Here is a 26,025-nt window from a genome sequence, read left to right as displayed (position 1 = left end):
CACACTTCACCTCCCTCACCCCCCAGAAATAATATGTGTTTTACACAGTCAGGTGTTTGTTTTTGCTGTAATGAATCCTCACTACAAATTCAGTTCCTCTGACAGAGGAGGTCGATTATGGACAGGCTTCCTCTCAGAGAATCAGCAGCTGGAGAAGAGATTCTTTACAGAGATCCATTTATTAAACAGTCTCTGTCTCTGCACTACACTGAAACTGGAACGTATGGAAACAACATTAGTTCCTATGACAGGCTTTCTGACAGTTTTAATGTGTATGTTTGTATAAGGCTAGAGTTTTAACTTCACCATATTGATGTGTTGAAATGTGTTATATTCACCTGCTCTCAGTGTGTGTCTCGTCCCTGCAGCAGATTATAACTTCTTTTTATTAATGGTGTGTAAATAAGTAAAATGTTAAATGTACCTGTAAAGTTCCTACATAAATGTGCACAGCGCCCTCTATCTGTTGAATGATGGTATATTGGAGTGAAATCCAGGGTTTCTCACAGCAGGTTTAATGGGACATGCTGTGGGTAAGCTGTGTGCTTTGAGTGGTTCAGAGATTTATCAGGAAAAGTGAATAAAACAAAAATTACTCTTTGCTATCAAGTATTTCTGTAATGAACACTTTATGGCCATGTGATCTACTAATGATGAATGTGTGTGCAGCTACAAACCCTACAAGTGTTTATAATAAACCTCTCAACAATCAGGACAAAAAATAAGGAACACCCTAACAAGTTTCTTTAAACTAGTTATTGTGTATTGTTTATTCTAAGCCATGAGTTTATAGTGTGCTGGAAATAAATGATTATAGAAATAAATTCAATGTAGAATTGGTTCCTTTGTCTGAGAGCAAACAGGGCAAATAGTTTCTAATGCTAATAATACCACAGAGATTAAATCAGTTATCAGTCATAAGTCAGTATCAGGAAGGAGATAAATCCTATATACAGCTGTGCTTTCCTGAAATAATATTTCATGCTTGACCACACAAAATACCAACCATTAAAATTACTCAGTTCTGATCGATATATTTAACTTTAATAATCACATAACTTTCATTTAAATCAGATGATACTTTATGTTCAAATCTGATTTATGTTGATGTTTAGAATAATAAATAAATGTTCTCTCTTCTTTACTTTAAACATCAATAGTAACACACTGTAAACACAGTTCCAGACATCCACCCATCTCTCTATTACAAAGACATGTCTCAGGTTTTCTGTATCTATAGACCAGCAGGTGGAAAAGGAATATTTTATCAAACTTATTTAAATAGCTGAGATGTTAATGTTGTCCCGCACACAGCCGCTAGATGGCGCCGGGAGCTCGTGCAGTGCTGCCGGAAGTGACACGTGCATGAAAGCAACGTATTTATGAATACAGTGTTTTGTTCAGTAATTGTTTAAGGATATTTCATGTTTTCAGTCTTTATACAGTCCATAAAGCAGCTGGGATTACTATCCAGTATCCACTCATCCACTACTTATACAGTTGGGACTCCACAGAGGCCTCAGTCACTGTTTTTTCCCTTCTTCCACCCAGCAGTCTAAAACTGAAATATTCCCAAATTGTTGGATTCCTGGTTTAATCACAGCAAACTCTTCTGTGTTGATATCAGGATAAACTGAGGTCTAAGAACACCAGAGGAAATTCATCAAATAAATGTGTTCCCTCTTGCTGTTTTTTGTTTGTCATTACTTAAAAACATGGAAACACTATTACGATATACAGTGATGTACAATAAAGAAGTACAAGAAGGAGCAGAATCTCCCCCAAATCCACCAAAACACTCAGCCTCAGAGCAACAGCATTAGAGGATCACTCAAGAATTTCCCAGAGAACTACAAGGACAATAACAAGTTAAGATAAAAACCTGTTCTTCATACCATATATGGAAATGTGGGTGTGTCTTCAAATCCATATATTGATAGTTAGAATAATGTTCTTCCAGCTCATGTACACTGATTTACTTTCAGAGATTTTGTGAATGCATAATATCTATATTCCTCTTCCAATGCTTTATTAAAATAGGTATTGTGCATGCATAAAACTTTAATACAAACATTATTTAATCTACAAACAAAGTCATATCAGGACATTTATGAACACAGTGAGATGAGTTACAAAGCATCAGGTCATTTGTAAAGACAAAAATATGAACTATAAAAATCTCTATAAACATTTAGAAAGAGAAAATTTTCAAAAGCAACATGTATTTAAAAAGCACTATTTACTTTCATCATAATTCATTCATCAGTGAAGTTTTGTACATCAACAAGATTCTAATTTTCTGTTAGAAATCAGTGACGGCCTTACAGACTTCACTCACGTTTCCAAAAACCAACCAAAAGCACTGAAGTGTAAGTATATGAGAAAAAGAAAAATAAACATTTTCATTAAAATATGTAAATGAGCCACAAACATAAATTAATGTACTTTCAGTGGAATTAGTATATGAGTAACAGAAAAATCTGTATTTTAGACTCTCGTTTCTGACCTTATTTTTCTTGTACTTGTATAGCATGTATCCAGTTAAAAGTGCATTAATACAATTATATTTATTATGAATTATCTATTTTTAAATGCTTTAAAATATGCAAATGTGCCACATGTATATATACAGAATGTGTACAAAAAGAGTAAAAAAAAAATTAAGTAAAAACTTAATAAGAAATGTTCCTGTATATAGATTGTACTGCTGTGTACAGGAAGGGGAAAAGAAGACACTAAACAAACTAGTGTCCATCCTGGACAATGCATCACATCCCCTCCATGACTTATTGGTCAAACAGCTGCAGCAAGGACCGGTAAAGGAGAATAGTTCATCCCATAGTTCTGTACCAGGATGTTATTGTGTCTGTTCCTTAAATACACTATATTGCCAAAAGTATTCGCTCACCCATCCAAATAATCAGAATCAGGTGATCCAATCACTTCCATGGCCACAGGTGTATAAAATCAAGCACCTAGGCATGCAGACTGTTTTTACAAACATTTGTGAAAGAATGGGTCGCTCTCAGGAGCTCAGTGAATTCCAGCGTGGAACTGTGATAGGATGCCACCTGTGCAACAAATCCAGTCGTGAAATTTCCTCACTCCTAAATATTCCACAGTCAACTGTCAGCTGTATTATAAGAACGTGGAAGTGTTTGGGAATGACAGCAACTCAGCCACGAAGGGGTAGGCCACGTAAACTGACGGAGCGGGGTCAGCGGATGCTGAGGCGCATAGTGCGAAGAGGTCGCCAACTTTCTGCAGAGTCAATCGCTACAGACCTCCAAACTTCATGTGGCCTTCAGATTAGCTCAAGAACAGTGCGCAGAGAGCTTCATGGAATGGGTTTCCATGGCCGAGCAGCTGCATCCAAGCCATACATCACCAAGTGCAATGCAAAGCGTCGGATGCAGTGGTGTAAAGCACGCCGCCACTGGACTCTAGAGCAGTGGAGACGCGTTCTCTGGAGTGACGAATCGCGCTTCTCCATCTGGCAATCTGATGGACGAGTCTGGGTTTGGTGGTTGCCAGGAGAACGGTACTTGTCTGACTGCATTGTGCCAAGTGTAAAGTTTGGTGGAGGGGGGATTATGGTGTGGGGTTGTTTTTCAGGAGCTGGGCTTGGCCCCTTAGTTCCAGTGAAAGGAACTCTGAATGCTTCAGCATACCAAGACATTTTGGACAGTTCCATGCTCCCAACTTTGTGGGAACAGTTTGGAGCCGGCCCCTTCCTCTTCCAACATGACTGTGCACCAGTGACCAAAGCAAGGTCCATAAAGACATGGATGACAGAGTCTGGTGTGGAGGAACTTGACTGGCCTGCACAGAGTCCTGACCTCAACCTGATAGAACACCTTTGGGATGAATTAGAGTGGAGACTGAGAGCCAGGCCTTCTCGTCCAACATCAGTGTGTGACCTCACAAATGCGCTTCTGGAAGAACGGTCAAAAATTCCCATAAACACACTCCTAAACCTTGTGGACAGCCTTTCCAGAAGAGTTGAAGCTGTTATAGCTGCAAAGGGTGGACCGACGTCATATTGAACCCTATGGATTAGGAATGGGATGTCACTTAAGTTCATATGCGAGTCAAGGCAGGTGAGCGAATACTTTTGGCAATATAGTGTAAGTGCACTGGGCTTCTGTTGGTGGGATTCTGTTTACTGCACTGCTGCTAATCACTATATAATTACACTGATGCAGATTATTGTGGATGATCAGTTCTACTGTGCTGCATATCAATTGTTAATACTTGCTGTATGTATATAGTTATTCATTTTATTTTTTATTAATAAGAGATTATTTATTATATTACTCTTATTATTATTATTATTATTATTATTATTATTATTATTATTATTATTATTATTATTATTATTATTCAATAGGTTTTCCTTCTATCTGTTTGATAACTGTAGCATCATCAGAACAGACACATGGCTGACTGCAGAGAGAAAGAAAGAGACAATAAATACATTTATAAATACATTTCTCCTGATATTGCTGTCACTGATGTTATAAACTAGTTAACTTGTTGAATCAGTGACTGAGGAAACAAATCAGTTATTCAAGTAATTTGCTGTGTCAGTATTTTGTATTTTCATAGTTAACTATGCCATAGACCTGTCCAGGGTGTACCCCTGCCTTTCACCCTATGTGCGCTGGGATAGGCTCCAGCAGACCCCCGTGACCCTAGGAATCCTAGGAATAAGTGGGTATAAACAATGAATGAATGAATGAATGAACTCTGCCATAACTGTCCATGTAGACTGAGATGATGGAAAGTTATCTAGACAGCTTCCAAACAAACATGGATGAATTCTTACATTTTCTGTGAGGTGGGGTTTTGTGTACATGGATACTGTAATTGCTAGATAACAAAATCTCTCTAATGCAGCTTTTTAAAATCTTTCTAACTTCATGGTGTTTGGTTTGTACAGGGTGGGGCACAGAAACTTCCTTTTCCTGAAGGCGCATTGTGAAGGGTGGTTAGGGCATAGAAAAGTGGGGATGGGCGTGGCCCAAGCTTCGATGCCAGTTTTGAGAGCAATGTTCCCCGGACGGCTCATCTCGATTCGAGCAGCGCGCTTGCCCGATCTAATGCCCTGTGATTTTTTTTATGGGGATCCCTCAAGGCAGAGGTTTTTAAACATCGCCCCACAAACCTGCTTCAGCTGAAGAATGTTATTCGGCAGGAAATAGCTCGAATTCCGGTGGACATGTTGGAAGAGGGAAACGTCAGAAATCAGTTGCATCAGTGCCTAGAGAACGTTGGCCACCACCTTCAAGATATTTTGTTTAAAACAGCATGATTCGAAATTTGAAATTATGTTCTTTCATTATCAAAAAATAAATTTTGTTCATCAGCAACAATTTTTCTTTCATTCGCCTTCAAAAAAGGAAGTTTTTGCGCCCCACCCTGTATTTTAAGATTTATGCTGTAAAAGTCATGAGTCTTACCTCCATGTTGTTCTTCAGCTCTGAGTAGACGGTATCATCAGTCACACTGGCCTTTCCAAGTAGAAATCAGATATCATGAATTAATTTTCTGAAATATTTTAACTTCAGTCCAATTTAAATTATCACACAGAAAATTATCTAGATATGAAATCACACATAACTAAAATACATTAATTTAACTCTTAGGTAAGGAGTCCCCAATGTTAGCATTGTGACATTTTCTGACATCTTATTAAATCTTCATGACTTGGTAACAGGACAGATAGCAGATTTATAGCAGAGAAAAAAGTCTGGTGAGAGAATGACTGTTTATATTGTATGTACTGTAACACAAGTGATAACAGGATCTAAATTTGCAGATAGGAAAGCTGCTGTGGTAAAACACTATGTGCAGTAATAGGAAAATAATCACCTTCAGTGTATGAACTCTGAAGCTGTTTCATCACCCCACACTGTTACTGATTATTTTCCTATAACAGCACAACAACGTGTTTTATGCATTACATTAAACAAGAGTAGGGTGCAGGTGATCTATGAAACATGAAATAAAACTTCATTTTGCTCTACCTTTTATTCTCTTTGCTGTGTTTGTTGGAATTATTTCAATCTCAGAATAAATTGCATCAGCATCAGCACCTGCAGTAGCTGAAAACAAAACCATCCCATTTATCTTTATCTTTTCTATACATCGGTCATTATCAGTCACCTGCCAAAACTACACTGACCCCTAGCTGCTTTTTTTTTTAGAGTAGATCTTTAAATTCTGGCATTTATTTGCTTCATTTATCATTCAGCATGTGGCATTTTAACAGTGTGATAAGTTTTAAATGATTAGTGCTAGAATACATCACTGACTTTTTAATAGGGTCTGTGATGGTACTGACCTGTCTGATCTAAAGTGTAGCTTACCAGATGCTTGGATGCAGATTGTTAATTTAACAAATGATTAAATGTGCTGAAGACTGCAAGTGTTATTTGCTTATTTTGTTTTTAAATAAATCCATGAAATGTCCCAGCATTAAAAACACTATACCATTGTTCCTGTTTGGCTCCTTTTTCTTCGTTCCTACAAGACACTTCTGTACTTTACTGTATAGAGTTAATCTAAAGTTAAATCTCCTAATGCAAGAGGAAATGTCTGAAATTAAATAAAGCTACCTGTTCCAGTCATGTGTAACTCATCCACAGTGGCATAGATAGTCACATCATCCACAGTGGCATAGATAGTCACATCATCCATATTGGCATAGACAGCACTTTCTACAGAAAAAAAAGAACAAGACCTAAGAAAAATACAAAAAAAAATTCTAAAAAGATCTTCGAAGAACAAATGTAGATATAAACAGTCATTGAGACAGTGTCTGACCAGCCTGAAGTGGTGTGTGTCCTGACTGAGAGTCTTCAGCTCCTGACCGGATCTGATTCCGATCTGATGTGTGATTGGTTTTCTGCTGCTTTTCTACAGAGAGAGAGATTCTAGATCAGAACAGTGTGTACATAGTGACCAAAACATTTTATATTTCTATTTTACACAGGCCTGATTACAGCATAATAAACATAGTGTGTACAAAAGGTCACATATACAATAGAAATAAAAAAAAATACAAATTATGAATGTAATAACAATATGTATAACATTATATATAGTCTTTGGATTTATACAGTATTCAAAAGTATTCTTTTTTTATTAGAAGTTTAGATTTTCATTACAGTGAATTTGCTCTTAACTTGCATTAGCACTTCTGTCATATTATTCTGCTTTTTCTTAAAATAGAATTTTGCTCTAAATATGACTTTATAGCATGTTATGGGTTAATAATAATATTGATGTGTAATATGACTATAAAGTATTACAGGTAATATTTCTATATTTAATGTGTGAAAATACATTTAATTTACTTCTACACTGTATTTAAACTGTTTCTTGCACTGTAATGAGGATGATATCTCACAGAATAATATTGACTTTATTCCTTTATAATAATGAAATATTCCAAATGAGATCTTTTCATCAACACTTTTATTTATGCTTAGCTTTAATCCTTTAGAAATTCTGGTTATACTCTATATAACATAGCTAAAGCAGTTTTCAGACCTTTTTTTCTTTTGCAGAACCACAGCAGGATCATTAAGATCAGAATAGCGATGAACAAAAATCCCAAACCCACAACCAGTCCTACTGTTAAACCACTGGAACCTGAACCTGAAACAGAGGAGAGAAAAGAGCAGCAATTAAACACAGAAACTCTGATATTAAAAAGTGAATTCAAATAAAAATAAAATCGGAAAAGGTTTCTCACATCTGACTGAGATCCAGCTTTTGGGTGACTCTCCTCTCTCTGGGTGTTTACAGTGGTAGAAACCTTCATCTGACTTTGAGACAGTTTGGATGATCATCTCTCCTGTAGTCTGGTTCTGGAGAACTGATCCATCTTTATAGAAATCAGCTCGGAGGTTTGAGGGATTTGGGTTGTGATATAAACAGCGTAGAGTCAGAGGATGTCCCTCAGTCACAGGATGGACAGGACTCTCCAGGATCACATCACCATCTAGAACACAGAAAATCACAAAGAAGGAAATCCACACACTATGATGTGTCTGTAGATAATAAATAAAAGTTCTCTAATTTATCTGTATATAACTTAAAGCCCTCTAAACCTGTGGAGTCTGCAGATATTTAATTCAAGTCTGCAGAAAACTGCCTACACTAGCTCATGAGAAAACATTCAACTGGATTATGGATTCATCAGTACAGATATATATGAATATTGAATATTGATTTGATTTCATGCTCATGTACTGATCCTAGTAAAACTAGTATCTACTACTAGCATACATGTATTCATACTCAGAACATTTCTCTTTTCCTTTAACATTAAACACACTACATGAAGACCCACCATGCACTGTGATGTTGACAGGATTACTGTTTTCTCCAGATTCAGACTCACACCAGTAAACTCCAGTGTAGGATGTGGAGAGGAAGCTGATGTTACATGTAGATCCTGTAACTGATCCCCAGTGTGAACAATCTAACACTCTCTCACTGTGTGTGTATCGTCTCACTGTCCATCCAGTAGAGTTACTCTGGTCCTCACAGCTCATTGAGAGAGAGTCTTTAGTAAAGTGTTGAGTTCTGCTGGGATTGATGATCAGAGAAACTGGAGGAGATTCACCTTAAAAACAGAAAAGAGCCATGTAATAAAAGACAAAAGAGGAAACATGCAATATAATGAAGCAGAACATGAAGAACTTAATTTCTTTTATTTTCCTATATGTTACCAAAAATATTTAACCAGTGACAAGGAGTGGAGAAATCACAAAATACAGGAGAACACAAGGAAAATCATGACAATGATCCTCTACCAGCACTTAGGACTCTTTAACTGCCTTATACATATGAATAAATAAATGCTGCATTAATCTGATCTTACATTCACACTTTTCTATTCTACACTTCAACACAACAGTTAATTTTCCTCACCAGTGATCCATAGTGGCTGTGGATTGCTGTACTGTGAGTGAAGGGCTGGTTCTCCTCTCTCTCCTCTGCACATATAAACTCCTGTGTGATTAAGAGCAGCAGGACTGAGAGTGTATTTGCCTCCAGATCCTCTGCTGCTGTCTGAGAGGAGCTCCACAAACACGCTATAGCCACCATTATTATTTATTCCAGTTAAGCCGTCTCTGTAGGGAACAACTGTGTACCAGCTGAATGTCCAGTCTGTAGAGGAGTCTGTAACCTCACAGCTTAGAGTCACTGAGTCTCCTTCAGTCAGCCAGCTCTGTGGAGATACACTCAGTACTGCCTGTGGTCTCTCTGATATGCAGGAAAAACAAAATATTTCTTTTCTAGAGTTATTTAATACACAGTAAGAAGCTTTTCATGAATGTCTAACTGCATTTTCATGTGTCTCCAGAAATCCTCACACACTCACCTGATACAGTCAGTGTAACTAGAATCTGTCAGCAGTCACGATATCTTACAGAAACACTTTACAATTTTATACAGCCCTGTTTAACTACAAAGACCAACTAAGAACTGAGTAATAATTATCAATACTAATTATGCTGAGTTACTGTACTTTCTATCCATTTAAAGTTACATTTATTGTTGAGGAATGTCTGCAAAAGCAGTTCTTGTTCTCACTTACATTATAGCAGCTATAAACAGTCATATCATCAACAACCTATTTTTCTTTAATGCATCAATATATTTGTTGTTTGTTTGTTTTTGTTTATAAAATAAAATGTTTTTAAAATGTTGCAGTTAATGTAAATATATATTATATAATAAATATATGTTATAAAGCAATATTTACAATTATTACAATATCATTAAGCAATATGTAAAAGCATTACGCCTCTAACAATCATGTAATCAACATAGAGGAAAAAGTCATGACATACCTCTCACTGTAATCTTGACAGGATCACTGAACTCTGTGAAGTAGTAGTAGTTGTTGTTTATCCTGTTTGCCCGACACCGGTACTCTGTTTCTCCTGCATTATCTTCTGTCACTTTAAGTGTGTTCTCTTGTTCACTGTTCAGATTCTGTAACAGCTGATTATTTCTGTACCAGTGAAACTCCCATCCAGTCTCCTGCTGCAGCTCACAGCTCAGAGTGACGGTGTCTCCAGTGTAGACGGAGCTCTGAGGATTCACTCTCACAGTCGGTTTGGGTTTTGCTGTTGATCCCAAATGAAAAATTATTTGTACAGAAAATAAACATCTATCAAAATAATTTGTACAAATTTCCAGGAGTTTCCAGCTGAAATTAAAAATTATAATTATAATCACAGCATAGGGCAGGTTTTTTTTAATTACAGTGAAGTTGTATTCAACCCTTAACACTTTATGACAGTTTGTGAAAATAATTTCTTACATGTCTCACACATTCACTTCTGGTTTTTGATGTACTGTATATTATGTATTTTTTTCTTCTTTTAACATAGTTTAAGTAATAAAACACTCTGTCTAACACTGTTATAGACTTACTGTTTCCAGATTATTTTTAACAGCATGTGCAAATGATTACAGTTTAATTATTTATTGAATGACAGTGTAATTTTCATACATTTATATTAACAGTTACTGCTGTGAAATGCCTGCAAAACAAGTTAGTTCCTGTTTTTGTCACATTATGGGGCTGGAGGCAGATACAAGTGTAAAAGTTCATTTATTTACAGAGAAAAATAAACTATAAAAATGTGACAGAAACAAAGCAAAAACAAACACTAGATCAGGGATGTGGAAGAATAAACACACATGGATAATATCAGTAATTTCTCTCCCCATAACACCCAGTTATGGAATTGTAGATATGCATTAAATAAGAACAAATATTTATTTTACCAAAGTAAATGCACTTTTTAGATAAAACTGGAAATATCTTATGAATATTTGTGTTATCAAAACAATCCTACAATCTAGTTTTCAAATGCCATACAATTAATATCATAGTAATGTTCCTCCTCCTCAAATTTTCACAATGGTATAATTATGAAGGCCTATGTCAAAGAGCTATACACTTTTTGAAACAACAGATGAGTTATTCTGGTGTAGATTTGCCTGTACACTTTCAGAAGATTAGCATTACTGGTTATTTCCTAAATTTAGAAATCTCTGTGCTTTTGCAAAAAAAAAAAAAAAATTGACTGTTGGCATTATTGTAAAAGATGACATAGCAATCAGTGTAATTATTATTCTTTGAAGGTTTTTTGGGTAATTTTTTTTTACACAGGAACATTTATTTTCTTCTTTTTGTAATAACACTAATAATAATAGTAATAATAGTATTACTAAAAACTAATAAAAGTATTACTAGTATTACTAAAACTAATAAAAATAGTAATAATATGTATGGCTGTGAGTAGGAACTAGTTATAGAGTATATGAATTCAGTAGTACTCATTTATTACATCCATATACCTCCTTTTTGGCCTTCCTCTTTGCCTCCTGCCTGGCAGCTCCATGTCCAACATTCCCCTACCAATATACTCACTCTCCCTCTTAATCTGGCCTCCCTAACTTTTTCCCTCAAACATCCAACATGAGCTGTCCCTCTGATGTACTCGTTCCTAATCCTGTCCAACCGTCTCACTCCCAAAGAGAACCTCAACATCTTCAGCTCTGCTTCCTCCAGGTCTGACTCCTGTCTCTTCCTCAGTGACACTGTCTCTAAACCAAACAACAAGAACAGTTTTACCACTGTCTTGTACATCTTCCCCTTGATTCTTGCTGAAATTTTTCTATCACACAGAACTCCCAACACCTTTCTCCACCCATTCCAAAATGGACAAATTTTCAAATGTTAACTGAAATGAACAATTTTAATTTTTGGTTTGTGTAATATTTTATATTTTCAATTACAGTAAATTCATGTTTAACACTTAAAACTGTTTTCACTTACATTACAGCAGATCCCAAATGAGAAATACTTTAAAAACATGTTTTTCAAGATTATTGTAAACAAACTGGAATAGCAAGGAATTACAATAATTAAGCAATATTTTTTCTTAACAAACCTATGATGAAAAGGCAAAAAGTCATGACATACCTCTCACTGTAATCTTGACAGGATCACTGAGCTCTGTGTCATAGTTGTTGTGGTAGTTTCTTCTGTTTGCCCAACACTTGTACTCTGTTTCTCCTACATTATCAACGGTCACTTTAAGTGTTTTCCTGTATTCACTGTTTAGATTCTCCAACTGTGTGTTATTTTTGTACCATTGAAACTTCCATCCAGTCCCCTGCTGCAGCTCACAGCTCAGAGTGACGGTGTCTCCAGTGTAGACGGAGCTCTGAGGATTCACTCTCACAGTCAGTTTGGGTTTTGCTGTTGGTATAAAATGATGAAGGTGTCAGAGCTGCTTTTCACTTTACAACAGATGTGTAAGGAACTACTGGGACAATTCACTGCCAGACCACCAGAGGGGATGCTAGCAGGTGGTTTGCTATTCCTTGTTGTATGCCTTGGATCTTTTTTTTGTTTAAAATCCCTGGCGCATATTGTGCAGAGCCCCGCCCCACCTCAGCTACTTAGACCACATCTCTGTAATGTTAATTCCAGCATACACATCGCTCATCAGATGCTCTAAACCACTTCTGAAACAGGTGAAAACCTGGCCAGCAGGAGACACCTCTGCTCTTCCGGACTGTTTTGAGTGCTCTGACTAGCATATGTTCAGGGAGGCTGCAAACAATGGTGAATCAATCAACTTGAAGGAGTACATGGCATCAGTGACCAGCTACATTGGTAAGTGCAGTAATGATATGACCAGCTCCAAGACCATCACCACACACTCCAGCCAGAAGCTGTAAATGACCACAAAGGTGTGTGAACTCTAGAGAACTTCGCCTTCAGATCAGGGGACAAGATGGTATTAAAAACAGCCTCGGCCAAACTGCCCCAAGCCATCAGAGAGTCAAAGTGTGCACACACCCAGAGAATCCATGGCCACTTCCCGGCACTTGTGGCAGGGCACCCAGGCGATCACGAACTACAAGACAGTGACGCCTCCCTCCCAGGAGCGCTGAATGACTTCTATGCTGGGTTCGAGGTACACAACAATGTAGCTGTGAGGAACACCATCCCTCCTCCCAATGACCAGGTGCTCTGCCTATCCACGGATGATGGGAGAACTCTATGCAGAGTTAAACCATGGAATTCTGCAAGACCAGACAACATTTCTGGTAGAGTGCTCAGGGAATATGTTGAACAGCCAGCGGATGTCTTTACTGACATCTTTATTTTCTTGAGCAGTGCCTATGTGCCTCAGGATCATCATCCCCGTGCTGAAGAAGAAGAATGAAATCCTTTGAGAGGTTCGTCATGTGGCACATTAAGACCTAGATACTACCCTTACTGGAACCCCGTGCAGTTTGCGTATAGCCCAAACTGCTCCACGGACGATGCTATCAACACAACCCTCCATCTGCCCCTCACCTACCTGGACAATAGGAAGACATATGTACAAATGATGTTCATAGATTTTAGTTCAGCATTCAGTACAATCATCCCTCAGCACTTAATTGGGAAGCTGAGCCTGCTGGGCCTGAACACTTCCTTCTGCAACTGGATCCTGGACTTCCTAGCTGGGAGACCTCTGTCAGTCGAGATTGGGAACAGCATCTCCAGCACCACCACACTGAGCAGTGGGGCCCCTTAGTGTACACCAACTGCTATTCACTCTGCTTACTCAAGACTGTGCAGCAATGCACAGCTCCAACCACATCAAGTATACTGATGACATAGCCGTAGTGGGTCTCATCAGCAAGAATGACAAGTCAGCATATAGAGAGGAGGTGCAACAACTAACAGCCTGGTGTAAAACCAACAACCTGTCTCTGAAGATTGACAAAACAAAAGAGATGGTTGTTGCCTTTAGGAGAGCACAAAGTGGCCATTCTCTTCTGTACATCAACAGAGCCTCTGTGGAGATCACCAAGAGTGCCAAATTCCATGGTGTTCATCTGGTGGAGAACTTCACCTGGTCACTCAACACCAGCTCCATCAGTCCCCCTTCTACAAAGGGACTATCAAGAGCATCCTGAGCAGCTGCATCACTGCCTGGTTTGGTTATTGCACCTCTCGTATCCTGGATCGCAAAACCCTGCAGCGGAGAGTGAGGACAGCTGAAAAGATCATTGGATTCTCTCTTTCCTCTGTCACAGACATTAACACCACACACTGCCTGCAAAGCCAACAGCATTGTGGATGAACCCACACACCCCTCACACACAATCTTCACCCTCCTGCCATCTGGAAAGAGGTACCGGAGCATTCAGGCCCTCACAACCAGACTGTGTAACAGTTTCTTTCCTCAAGCCATCAGGGTCCTCAACACCCAAGACTGAACTGTACCAAACTCTCTCTCTCTTACACACACACACACACACACATTCAACTGTGTGAACTGACCTGTTCCGAACTCAGGAATTAACACATACATCTATAACTCCACCCATATTATAACTGTTCACATGCTAGTATTTGCACAGTATTTAGTTGCTGCTGTTGTTATTTTTGCACATTTCAAACTGTCACCAACCGCTGCTATACGTATATGTTTACAAGCATATATGCTTATAAGAACACACTTGTTTACAGTTCTTCTATTTTGCACATTTTGCATTCTGTTTTGTGTTGTTTGTCTTGCACTATTTGCACCAGGTTTTACACAGATGTTGCACTTTATGTACTATAGCTAGGACAACTACATCTACTCTGTCTTTAGTGCAGTGTTATTGTTTTGTTTTGTAAATATATGTTGTTATGTTGATTTGATGTTCAAATTCAAAATTTAAATTCAAATTCAAATTTTATTTGTCACATACATAATCGCACATAGTATGATATGCAGTGAAATGCTTACACGAATATTTGCTTCGACCGTTGAAAAGGAAAAGGAATAAGGACAGAAAAGACAGGGATAAAAATGTAAAATATAAAATACATAATATAAAATATAAAAAAAACTACAATTATAAAATATAGAAAACTACAATTCACAGTAGGTAAATAAAAATAGAATATAATATCAATAAAATAAAAATATGAATATAAATAAACTAAGGTAGGGTATCTGTGTATACAGAATATGTATATAAAATATAGAATATATATAAGAAATGTAAGATATGTAAAATGTAAACAACTGTATTACACTGTATTATACAGAACTATATAAAAATGTGAAATGTAAATAACTGTATTATACAGAACTATTTAAAGTGAATGTGTGCAATAATGTGCAAGGTGCAGACAGCAGCAGTACTGGATGGTCATTTAGTGAAATAAGGTGATGAGATGATGAGAGCAGTGGTATGGTCCATCCTAAAGCGCAGATGTGCACAAGTCCTCTTTGTGTATAAATGGGACCAGAATGTCCCATATATTTGCCATATATGTTTATGTTTTATGTATTGTGTGTCACAGTCCTGTAATGTGCAAATGTACGGTATGGTTTGGTTCCAACACATGTGTATAAGCATTGCAAGTCCAATCAATTGAGTCCTATGTGGAGTTCTGGTTGAGAGACCATACAGCCTGCGGGAAGAAGCTTCTCCTCAGTCTCTCTGTGTTAGCTTTCAGGGATCAGAAGTGCTTCTCTGACCTCAACAGCGAGAAAAGTCCATTGTTGGGGTGACTGAGATCCTTCACGATCTTCCTAGCCTTGGTCCAGCACCGCTTGTTGTAGATTGAGTGCAGGTCAGGGAGCTTGGTATGGATGATGCGCTCAGCTGATCGCACCACCCTCTGAAGAGCTTGTCTGTCCTGCATGGTGCTGTTCCCAAACCAGGTGGTGATGTTTCCCATCAGGATGCTCACTATGGTGCAGGAGTAAAAGTTCCTAAGCACCTTAGCAGGCAGTCTAAAGTCTCTCAAGCATCTGAGGTCAAAGAGTCGATGCCAGGCCTTCTTCATCACGGTGTTGATGTGACAGGACCATGACAGGTCCTGATTGATGTAAACTCCGAGGTATCTGAAGCTGTCCACTCTCTCCACTAGGCTTTCGTTGATCACAGGGATCTGGTAGTTCCTCTCCTGCTTTCTGCTGAAGTCCACTATCAGCTCCTTAGTCTTGCCTACGTTAAGGTCGAGGTTGTTCCTCTGGCACCAGTTCTCCAGAGTCCTAATCTCCTCCAGGTAGGCCGTCTCATTGTTGTTGGAGGTCAAACCGACCACAACATTGTCATACTTGATGATGTTGGTGGAGTTGGTAGTGGCCATGCAGTCATATGTGTACAAAGAGGGGGCTCAGAACACAACCCTGGGGGGCTCCAGTGCTGAGGGTGAGTGAGGCTGAGAAATGTCTGCCCATCCTTACTGCCTGTGGTCTGCCAGTTAGGAAATTGGAGATCCACTGACAAAGAGATGGGCTGAGTCCCAGGTGCTCCAGCTTGGTGGCGAGTGTGGAGGGGATTATAGTGTTAAACGCTGAACTGTAGTCAACAAACCGCATTCTAACATAATTCCCCTTTCTAGTGTCCAGGTGAGTGAGTGAAGTGTGAAGGAGGTGGGAAATGGCATCGTCGGTTGAGCGCTTGGGGCGGTAGGCGAACTGTAATGGATCCAGGGTGTCTGGAAGTGAAGTGATGATGAAGTCTCTGACCAGCCGCTCAAAGCACTTCATCACTGAGGTCATGGCTACAGGGTGGTAGTCATAGAGGGAAAGAGGATGGGGCTTCTTCAGGACAGGAACAATGATGGGCTCTTTGAAGCATGTGGGGATTGCCGACTGGGTTAAGGAGAGGTTGAATATGTCTGTGAACACAGGTGCTAGCTGGTCAGTGCAGGCTCTGAGGATTCGACCTGAGATTCCATCTGGTCCTGCTGCTTTCCTGGTGTTCACTCTCCTGAAGGCTCTCCTCACGTCATGCTCAGAGATGATGAACGCATTGGTGTTGGCATTCTCTTCCTGTCTACAGCCATTAGCATTAGCTGTAGCATTAGCTTTAGCATCGTTAGTGGTGGAAGGTGTTCAGCTGGAACTTCCTGCTTAAGCCTCTGTTTATATTTTGGCATGAGGAAGATGGCGGCGTGGTCAGACTTGGGTGCGCAGGAACATGCAAGAGGAACAATGCTCGCGCTGTTGCACCAGCTACTGTTCACCATTAAACACACGCCACCTCCCCTTGACTTCCCCGATTCCAATGTTCTGTCCATGTGGTAAACCGAGAAGAACTCGGCTGGCTGGATGGTTTTGTCAAGTACTGCTGGGTTCAGCCATGTTTCGGTGAAGCAGAGGAGATTGCAGTCCCAAATGTCTCTCTGGAACTTTACCCTGACGCTGAGGTCATCGAGCTTGTTCTCCAGCGACTGGACATTGGCGAGCAGGATGCTAGGCAGAGGTGTGCGGTGTGCACGGGCTCTCAGCCTGTTCCTGACGCGGGCTCATGTCCCCCGGGGCCGCTGCTTCAGGTCGCGTCCTTTGTTCTCCCTCAGGATCTCACTCGGCCAGCTTGGATCTGGGGTCAAAAACGTCTAATTGTGGGTACATTGTATACCAATAGAAATAAGAGTATCTCTATCATACTCAATGCACTCCATATGGAAAAAATTGCTGGTTTAAAAGTACTGTAGACAAAAACAAAAAAAGAGGGGTCGGAGAAGTCATGATGGCAGCTGACCTCACCGGCGCCATCTTGGAGAGGCGCCTGTGAGGTCGGCGGATGGTCACGGATGGTCTTATCCACCCATGGCTTCTGATTGGGAAACGTTCTGATGGTGGTTTTCTGCATAGTATCATCTGCAAGTGTCCCAATGAATCCCACAACTGCTTCTCTAAACACACTGATGTCATCAGAGCTGCACCAGAACATGTCCCAGTCTGCGTCATCCAGAGCGTCCTGTAGAGTGGCCACCGATTGGTCCGTCCAGCGGGCGACCTCCCTCTGAGCCGGAACATCCTGCTTGAGCCTTTTAAATTTAAATTTTAAATTTAAATTTTTTTAAATTTTGGCATGAGGAAGATGGTGGCATGGTCGGATTTCCCAAACAGTGGGCGAGATTGTGCCTTGTAGCCATCTCTGACTGTTGTGTAACAGTGGTCCAGTGTCCTTTCACCCCTGGTGGGGCAGCTGATGTGCTGATAAAAGTTTGGCGCTGCACGTTTGAGGTTGGCACTGTTAAAGTCCCCTGCCACAATAAGCACAGCGTCCCGGTGTTGTGTCTGGTGCTGAGTGAGAGCTTCATGCAACTCGCATAAAGCAGTGTCCATGTCCGCCTGAGGTGGAATATAAACGGCGCTGACTATGACTGATGAAAACTCCCGAGGAAGGTAAAAAGGACAACATTTGATGGTCAATAGTTCCAGGTTGGGTGTGCAGGAGCATGTGAGAGGAACAATGCTCATGCTGTTGCACCAGCTGCTGTTCACCATTAAACACACTCCGCCTCCCCTTGACTTCCCCGATTCCCCGATTCCATGGTTCTGTCCATGCGGTGAACCGGGAAGAACTTGGCTGGCTGGATGGCGTGGTCCAGTACTGCTGGGTTCAGCCATGTCTTGGTGAAGCAGAGGAGATTGCAGTCCTGAATGTCTCTCTGGAACTTTTCCCTGGCCCTGGTCCTTTGTTCTCCCTCAGGATCTCACTCGGCCAGCTTGGATCCGGGGTTAAAAACATGGACTTGTGAGTACATTGTATACCAATAGAAATAAGGGTATCTCTATCATACCTAATGCACTCTATTGTGTAGAATTTGCCGGTCCTACTGTACTGAAAGTTAACTTAAAAAACAAAAACAAAGAAAAAGGGGTTGGAGCAGTCGTGACGGCAGCCGACCTCACCGGCGCCATCTTGGAAATAGCACCAGGGTCCTGGAGAAACGTTGTCTCATTTTACTATGTACTGCATCAATTATATAGTTCAAAATACAATAAAAGCTTCTTGACTTGATTTGAAATGCTTTGTGTCTAAAATATTTATTTTTAACATTTGATACAAGATGTTACAGTTGTATGTTTTCTTACATGGCTGGAATTCAGAATATTTTCTATTTAACAAAATTCATGATTGGATTGAAGTGTTAAAAACTGTATTTGCTGTATTTGTTATTTTATGGATCAATTTTATTTTTATTTAATTTATTTTATTTTATGCACAAATCCTCATCACTATCAATCTCTCTCTCTCTCTCTCTCTCTCTCTCTCTATATATATATATAGATATATATATATATATATATATATATATATATATATATATATCTCCATTTTCCTAAAAATGAGCAAAAACATGACTTCTTACAGTAAATGACAGAGGACTTTTTTCAAAAATCTACAGGCATTCTGCAGCTGAACATAATCATCTAGCTGAGAAACATTAATCATCATTTGTCAGTCTAACCATCAAAGTAGTAAAAGTCTGGGGTTTTAGTGAAGACAAATGTGATTTATATAGATGTCAATTCAAGAACTTAAAATATATTCCATTATTTTATATTCAACCTGACTTTTGTCTTTTTAAATCCAAAATATGAAATTTACTGAATATGTGAGGCAGCCCCGGAACAAATGATTAGATTTTGCTAAAACTGGAATCAGAAAACAGCCAAACATTATAAATAATCAAGGTTTGACCAAATATTCATTTTTACTATCCTTTAAAAATTACATCACTACTACTACTACTACTACTACTACTACTACTACTACTAATAATAATAATCGGCTATTAAAGGGACTAATCGGAAGCTAAAGATTTAAAGGTGTCTATTAAAGAAGCTGCCCACAGAGAAAGATGCTCAAAGAGCGACACCACATGATAACTGAGTTTTTTTAAGAGTGAAAGTACAAGATTTATTGAAAAAAAAAACCTAATATAAAACCCAAATGCTACTGAAAAAGACATGATTCTTGTGAAAGAAATTGGTGTCTACTAGACAGGGAAGTGAAAGTCAACATTAAACAAACTCAGGGACTCAGTTACTGACAGCTCAAAATCTGCACCCTAAAAAATAATGTTAACATTAAATAAGAAATAAAAACACCCACAGACTCACCTGATACAGTCAGTGTAACATCATCACTGATCTCTGAGCTCTGAGAGTTACTCCCATTTCCTCTGCAGGTGTAGGTACCACTGTCAGAGTCTTTAACAGACCAAATTATGAACTCCTGCATTGTGTTGTCTTTGTATGAGTCTTTGTGTCCTGTAAGTCCGTTATTATTTTTTTTCCAGCTGTAAGTCCACTGAGTGTCTCCTCCTCCCTGTATGTTACATCTGAGAGCAACAGTCTCTCTAATGAACACATGTGTATCAGGCGTTATGGACACCACAACTTTAGGACTCCCTATAAAACATTCTGTTGTTAATAAACCTTACATAAAGTCATTCCCAAGTCTACACTACTAATATCATGTTTAGAGTGAGTATGAGTACATGTTTTTGTTACTTGTTGATACTGATATGTGTAACCTACTTAATATTAAGAAATCAGGGGCACCATGGAGCATTTTATTTAACACTAGTTATGTCAGATGTTCTAAATTAAACTTGTGCTGTTTTATATTTAATATGTTAAGGCATTTAAGCAGCATAAAACTATTTGAGTGTTAAGTCAATCATATATAGAATAAAGCATAAACTATTTGTTCGAGTGTAAAACAAAACAAATCAAATCTGCAGACAATATAAAGAATAAACTGTATATAAATCACCTTCAGCCTGGGCCACTGATATAAGTGAAATCAGCACTAAAAAGGGAACAGAAACAGAACATGACATAAATATGGAAAACTTTCAGTCTATTAATGAAAACAGCAGAATTTAGACACAGAACACACAAGATTAAATCTTATTCAGGAAATCTAAACTACCATCTGTAAGAAATACATTTTAAATAAAATTTAAAATATTTAAATTGAAATATTTTCTAAATAATAAATAAATAAAAATACTGTCACTGTTCTGTGTGTGTACAGGACTAAATAGAAGAGCTTGTTTCCACACAAACAATTCTCTTATTTTTAACATTTTTTTTATATCTCATTTTGGAATACTTTTTATACTTCTGAATACAATTGTATATTTAGATAATTTAATTTATTTTTAATTATCTTATCTTATCTTATCTTATCTTATCTTATCTTGTCTTGTCTTGTCTTGTCTTGTCTTGTCTTGTCTTGTCTTGTCTTGTCTTGTCTTGTCTTATCTTATCTTATCTTATCTTATCTTATCTTATCTTATCTTATCCACAAAAGACAACTACATGCCCAAGCAAAATAGGAGCATTCTGCTGTAATTGCCATGTGTGGCAATCTTCAAAATTTTTGTGACAGTTACTTGGTGATACTAAATAAAGATTAGTGCTCTGCATTAGTTTGGTATTAGTGCATATCAGAATGAATTTTCTGTGTTAATGACTGACTGATTAACAGAGCAGTGGTTAGGGTAAAAGCTTTACCGCTTCCTGTTTGCTCATAGAGAGAGAGAGACAGAGAGAGAGAGAGAGAGAGAGGATAGATACATGTACTCTAATCAGCCATAACATTAAATAACCTGTGTAATACTGTGTATGTCCCCCTTGTGCCACCAAAATAGTCAAGGCACACAACTGGGACCTCCTCCTTCCCTACATCCTTTTTGCTGTCCGAGAGACACCTCAAGCCTCCACTGAATTTACACATGATCCTCCACATGGTCCTCGAGTAACCAGTAAACTGAATGGGTGAATAATAATTCATATAGTGTATTTTATCCTCAATGTCTGTGTCTTTCACACGTCCATCTTCACACCTCCTCTGTTTCTTCACAGCTGAATTTGCACCACAACATACCATAACAGACCATAATAGTAACAAAAATGGAAATGTAGGTTGTAAGACATTTTCTCTGAATTTCTAGTTAATGTTCACATGTTCACAATGTTCACAGCCCACACTGCTGCCCACAAGCAGCAGAAAAACGCTCTCTCTCAACTACCCCATGGGTGCTGAGTGAACGGAGCAATTTCAACAACCTCACTGAGGAAAGCAGGAGTTAGCGAGGCTTCAGGGCTGGGCGGCAGAAGAGAGCCAAACAGGCAGCCAGTCAGGTGGCTGCAAGAGCTCCTCATCCTCATGGAGCTTTAGGTAGAGTATCATGGGGCATGTTCAGGGCAGTAAGTTAAGTTCAGTTTTGTCCTTCTGAAACCTCCAGCTTCACTAACGCATGCTAGTACCTCTGCTCCTCCATACACCAACTATCCCTCCACTGCCCTTTACCCAGTACCCTGAATAAAAGAACACTCTTTGCACATCACCCAGCCTCCTGAATGCAGCATATCTCAAACAGATACTCTTGAACTGGACACAGCCTCACCCAAACTGACAATCTGAAAACTGGACATCGGGTCTAATGCATCTTAATTTTTACTGCATGGTGCAGGTGGTAGGCTCAGATATCAGCATCACATCAACAACTTAAATGCATGCAACATGCAAATATTTTCATCTTGTAAAGTCAGTTATTGCTTTAACACAACCATCTTCACACCTCGTCCCCTTTATCACCACTGAACACACAACACTGAGTTAAAAAAAGAAGCAACTGCTAACTTGAGTCTTTCCTCTGGCCTATTAAACTGTCATTGCCCTGTGTGTGTCAAGGCTAATGAGAAGTCTTTATTTCTGCAAACTTCTTTGATAGATTTCACCCAAATAAGTAAATGAAATTAGACAATAGATTGGTGTTGGTGTGTATTAACATGAACTTATGGCACTGAGATGCTTCACATGTTAATGTCCTGGATGTGCTTCTGGGTGTCCCCAGGAAAGGCTCCAGATTCATTAACCCTAAATAGCATAAAGTGTTTCCTGAAGATGGAGTAATGACTCTGACTCTGCTGTGTCTCTGACTTTAAATGGTGATTTTCATTGTGGCTTTAAAAGATTTCAGTGATGTCAGTGGAGTTAAATTTAACTTAAATTTAAAGTTAAATTTAATCGCTTATCCGATCTATCCTCAGGTCATGGGGAGCCTGTGGTATCTCAGGCGTCACCGGGCATCAAGGCAGGATACACCCTGGCTGGAGTGCCAACCCATCGCAGGGCACACACACACTCATTCACTCATGTAATCACACACTATGGACAATTTAGAGACTTATTTTTTACATGAAATAATAATATGCCTTAGTAATAATAAAAACATGGCCTTAGTTACAAGTGCACATGTATGGAAACACTGATACTGTAAACTTCATTATAATACAGTTCTAAAGGCCTCTTCTTTCTTTCATGCAAGTCTTATTTTTTTTTTGGTGGTGCACCTATTGAGAAGTTTAAGAAAGAAAGCAATACAGAATAAAATTAATAATTCTCCAAATTATTAGACTCTTGCTTTTTTATTCATTTACTTCTACTTTTACTTTCCATACTTAAATACATTCATGAAAATACTACTTTTGATGGTTACGTACAGTTTATTTAAGATACTTTAAGACTTTTACTCAAGTAGAATTATAATGGTTGACTTTAACTTTTACTTGAGTCATTTTCTAACAAAATACCTGTACTTTTACTCAAGTATGGCTTTTGGGTACTTTATACAACACTGCTTAAATACATTGTAGTAGTTTTAAACAGAACTGTTTATATTCCTCTCATCACATTTTAGTCTGCTCCAATACACTGAGAACAATCTGTACACATCTGTTTTATTTTGATGAAGTTGATGCTCTGCTTCATAGAATTTAAAAGAGGCAGGGATTTATTTCTTTACGTTTTTTTTGGTTTTTATTGTTCATTGCCCAGGCAAAATGTTTAATTTTATTAAAGGTCTGTACACTTGTTTTAGAGTAAGAAATTCTGGTCCATTGTCTCATTTAGAAGTGGCCTATTTCTATCCTCTGTTGGTACAGTCCTGTCCACCTGAATTAACTCTCAAATTGTATATAAGATAATCAATTCTAATGTCCCAATTGAACCAGGGGTTCTCAACTGGGGAGCCATGGCCCACTAGAGGGCCTCAGTGATCTTCCAGGTGGGCCATGAAAAAAATACTAATTAATTTAAATATATTCCTACATGTAATTAATTTTATTATTAATACATTAAATTAAAAAAATAACACGCTAAAACTATTTTTTAAAAATAAGAAATTAATAATTAATTTAATTTTCTGACTGAAACCTGAAAATGTAGTTAACATGCACAGAGCGCTCAGTCAGGCATTTCACCACAGCAAACATAATGAACAAATTTGTAGTTCAACTGTCAGTCCATAAACAGACTCCTACTCAGATAAAAAGTGACATCAATACGACAACAGTTACCTTAACTATGGGTTTGTGCTGTTTTTTGAAAAGCAAGGATTTACCTCAGCCACAATGCGTTGTCTGCTCTAAAGTGTTATCAAATGAGTGTATGAGACCATCTAAATTGATCAGACATTTGCATGTAAATCACGTGCAATACAAAGACAAAAACAAGTCATTATTTAAACAAAAAGCAAAACAACTGGCTAGCGCACAGACTGAAATAAAAACACATCTCCTGCATGTCCAAAGACATCAAAGAACAGTGTGCAGCACGGCTTTACAGCAATGACTTCACTATACAGATAGATGAGTCAACGGACGTGTGAAAAATGTCACAACTGCTTGCATATGCTCGCTATGAATAGAAAAGGAAGTACATGAGGACTTTTTGTTTTGTAAGGAGCTACGCACTACTGCAATGGCAAAGGATATTTTCGGATTGATGGATTGTTTGATGACACTGAATGAAATAAACTGGGCTAACTGCATTGCCGTCTGTACAGACAGAGTTGCAGTGATGATGGGCAAGCACTCCAGAGTGGTCCAGCAGATAAAAGCCGTTACACATTGTTTTTTGCACAGAGATGCTATTGCTACAAAAGATATGGAACCTACTCTTCTGTGCAGGGCGTGAACCCAGACCTCCATGGTGGTGGCATGCACTGACACGCCATGGAGAAAGACCCAGGTGCGGGATTTAATGAAGTACTGCTTTATTAACAAAAACACAAGACATGGGGCAGACTAACCTAACACTACACATGACATTACTGACATCAAAAACAAGAACATGCCATAACCAGATGCAGGACAAAGCCACAGAGCAGATGAACAATTACAGACAAGGACAAGAACGCAAGGGTCCCTATTTATAGGGCTAGACATTAAGTTAAATGGGGAACAGGTGATACAACAGGAAGGAGAACAATAGGAAAGGCATGACACAAAATACACACGAAGAAGCAGGCTTCTGAGATTCACTGTCCACCTGTTCCTGACAAATATAATAAACTAAACAAAGGAAAGAACACAAAATAGTAAATTTTATTTTCCTTGCTTACTTTCTTTACTTTACTTTAATTTCCTTTACTCACTTGTTCATTCTGCTATTTTTGCTCGTAATTTTCTCGTTATTCAGGCTTCCGATTTCTGAGCTCTTCTCTCCAAGTTTGCGATTCCAAATATCCAGAAATCAAGTAGAGTTTTATTCAGATTAGAGGCAGGATAAATGTGTCCATTGGTCCACTGCTTCTGACAGCCTTTTTTTTCCTCTATTTGTTTTAATTAATTAATTTATTTATTTTTCTGGAGACTAAGCAAAGTTTATCAAATAAAATTTTAAGAAAATGTCATACACATTATAGATATCAGTTTCCACTTGGTCAAAAAAAACTTTTTTTTTTCGTGTAACATTAATCAGAAGGTCAAGAAAGTGAAACTTTAAATAATCTTCATTGCAACATTAAGCATGATAGAGAAGAGAAGCAACATCTCTCTGGAATGAAGCCCTTAAATTGAAATTAGGAAGGAAAACTAAATACTCGCCCTTGAAGTCTCTATTATAAAGTGTACCATCAAAGTAGTAGCTTCCTGTGTAATATTCAGTATCGAGCTCAATCAGCGGTGTCAGCCAGGTGTTACCTGCTCCAGGAAAACTGGACAGAGACACCAGGGGCTTGATTTCTCTGACAGGAATCTTCTCTCCGTACATATGGAGTCCTGCACAGGAGTAAATAGTTTCCTAATAAAGTGGCCAGTGAGGGCATTTAGTGACACCTTCTCACTTTGAATAGTTCTTTTGTCTTCATCTGAC

At 38.5% G+C, this 26,025-nt stretch overlaps 1 protein-coding gene across 1 annotated transcript in view; it reads right to left on the bottom strand.

Annotated features, from left to right (window-relative positions):
- LOC131356325 (Fc receptor-like protein 5) overlaps nucleotides 1–26,025 on the bottom strand; it is a 148,281-nt gene that overhangs the window by 20,740 nt on the left and 101,516 nt on the right. The window contains exons 10-15 of the mRNA XM_058395230.1: nucleotides 7,753–8,011; nucleotides 7,558–7,679; nucleotides 6,829–6,921; nucleotides 6,621–6,722; nucleotides 6,030–6,107; nucleotides 5,463–5,482 (exon numbers count right to left, since the gene is read on the bottom strand). Coding sequence (XP_058251213.1) covers nucleotides 5,463–5,482; nucleotides 6,030–6,107; nucleotides 6,621–6,722; nucleotides 6,829–6,921; nucleotides 7,558–7,679; nucleotides 7,753–8,011 — 674 coding nt within the window. The remainder of the gene's footprint in view (nucleotides 1–5,462; nucleotides 5,483–6,029; nucleotides 6,108–6,620; nucleotides 6,723–6,828; nucleotides 6,922–7,557; nucleotides 7,680–7,752; nucleotides 8,012–26,025) is intronic.

The sequence above is a fragment of the Hemibagrus wyckioides genome, linkage group LG07, assembly GCF_019097595.1.
Source record: "Hemibagrus wyckioides isolate EC202008001 linkage group LG07, SWU_Hwy_1.0, whole genome shotgun sequence".
NCBI lineage: Eukaryota > Metazoa > Chordata > Actinopteri > Siluriformes > Bagridae > Hemibagrus > Hemibagrus wyckioides.
This window is presented reverse-complemented; position numbering and strand designations above follow the sequence as displayed.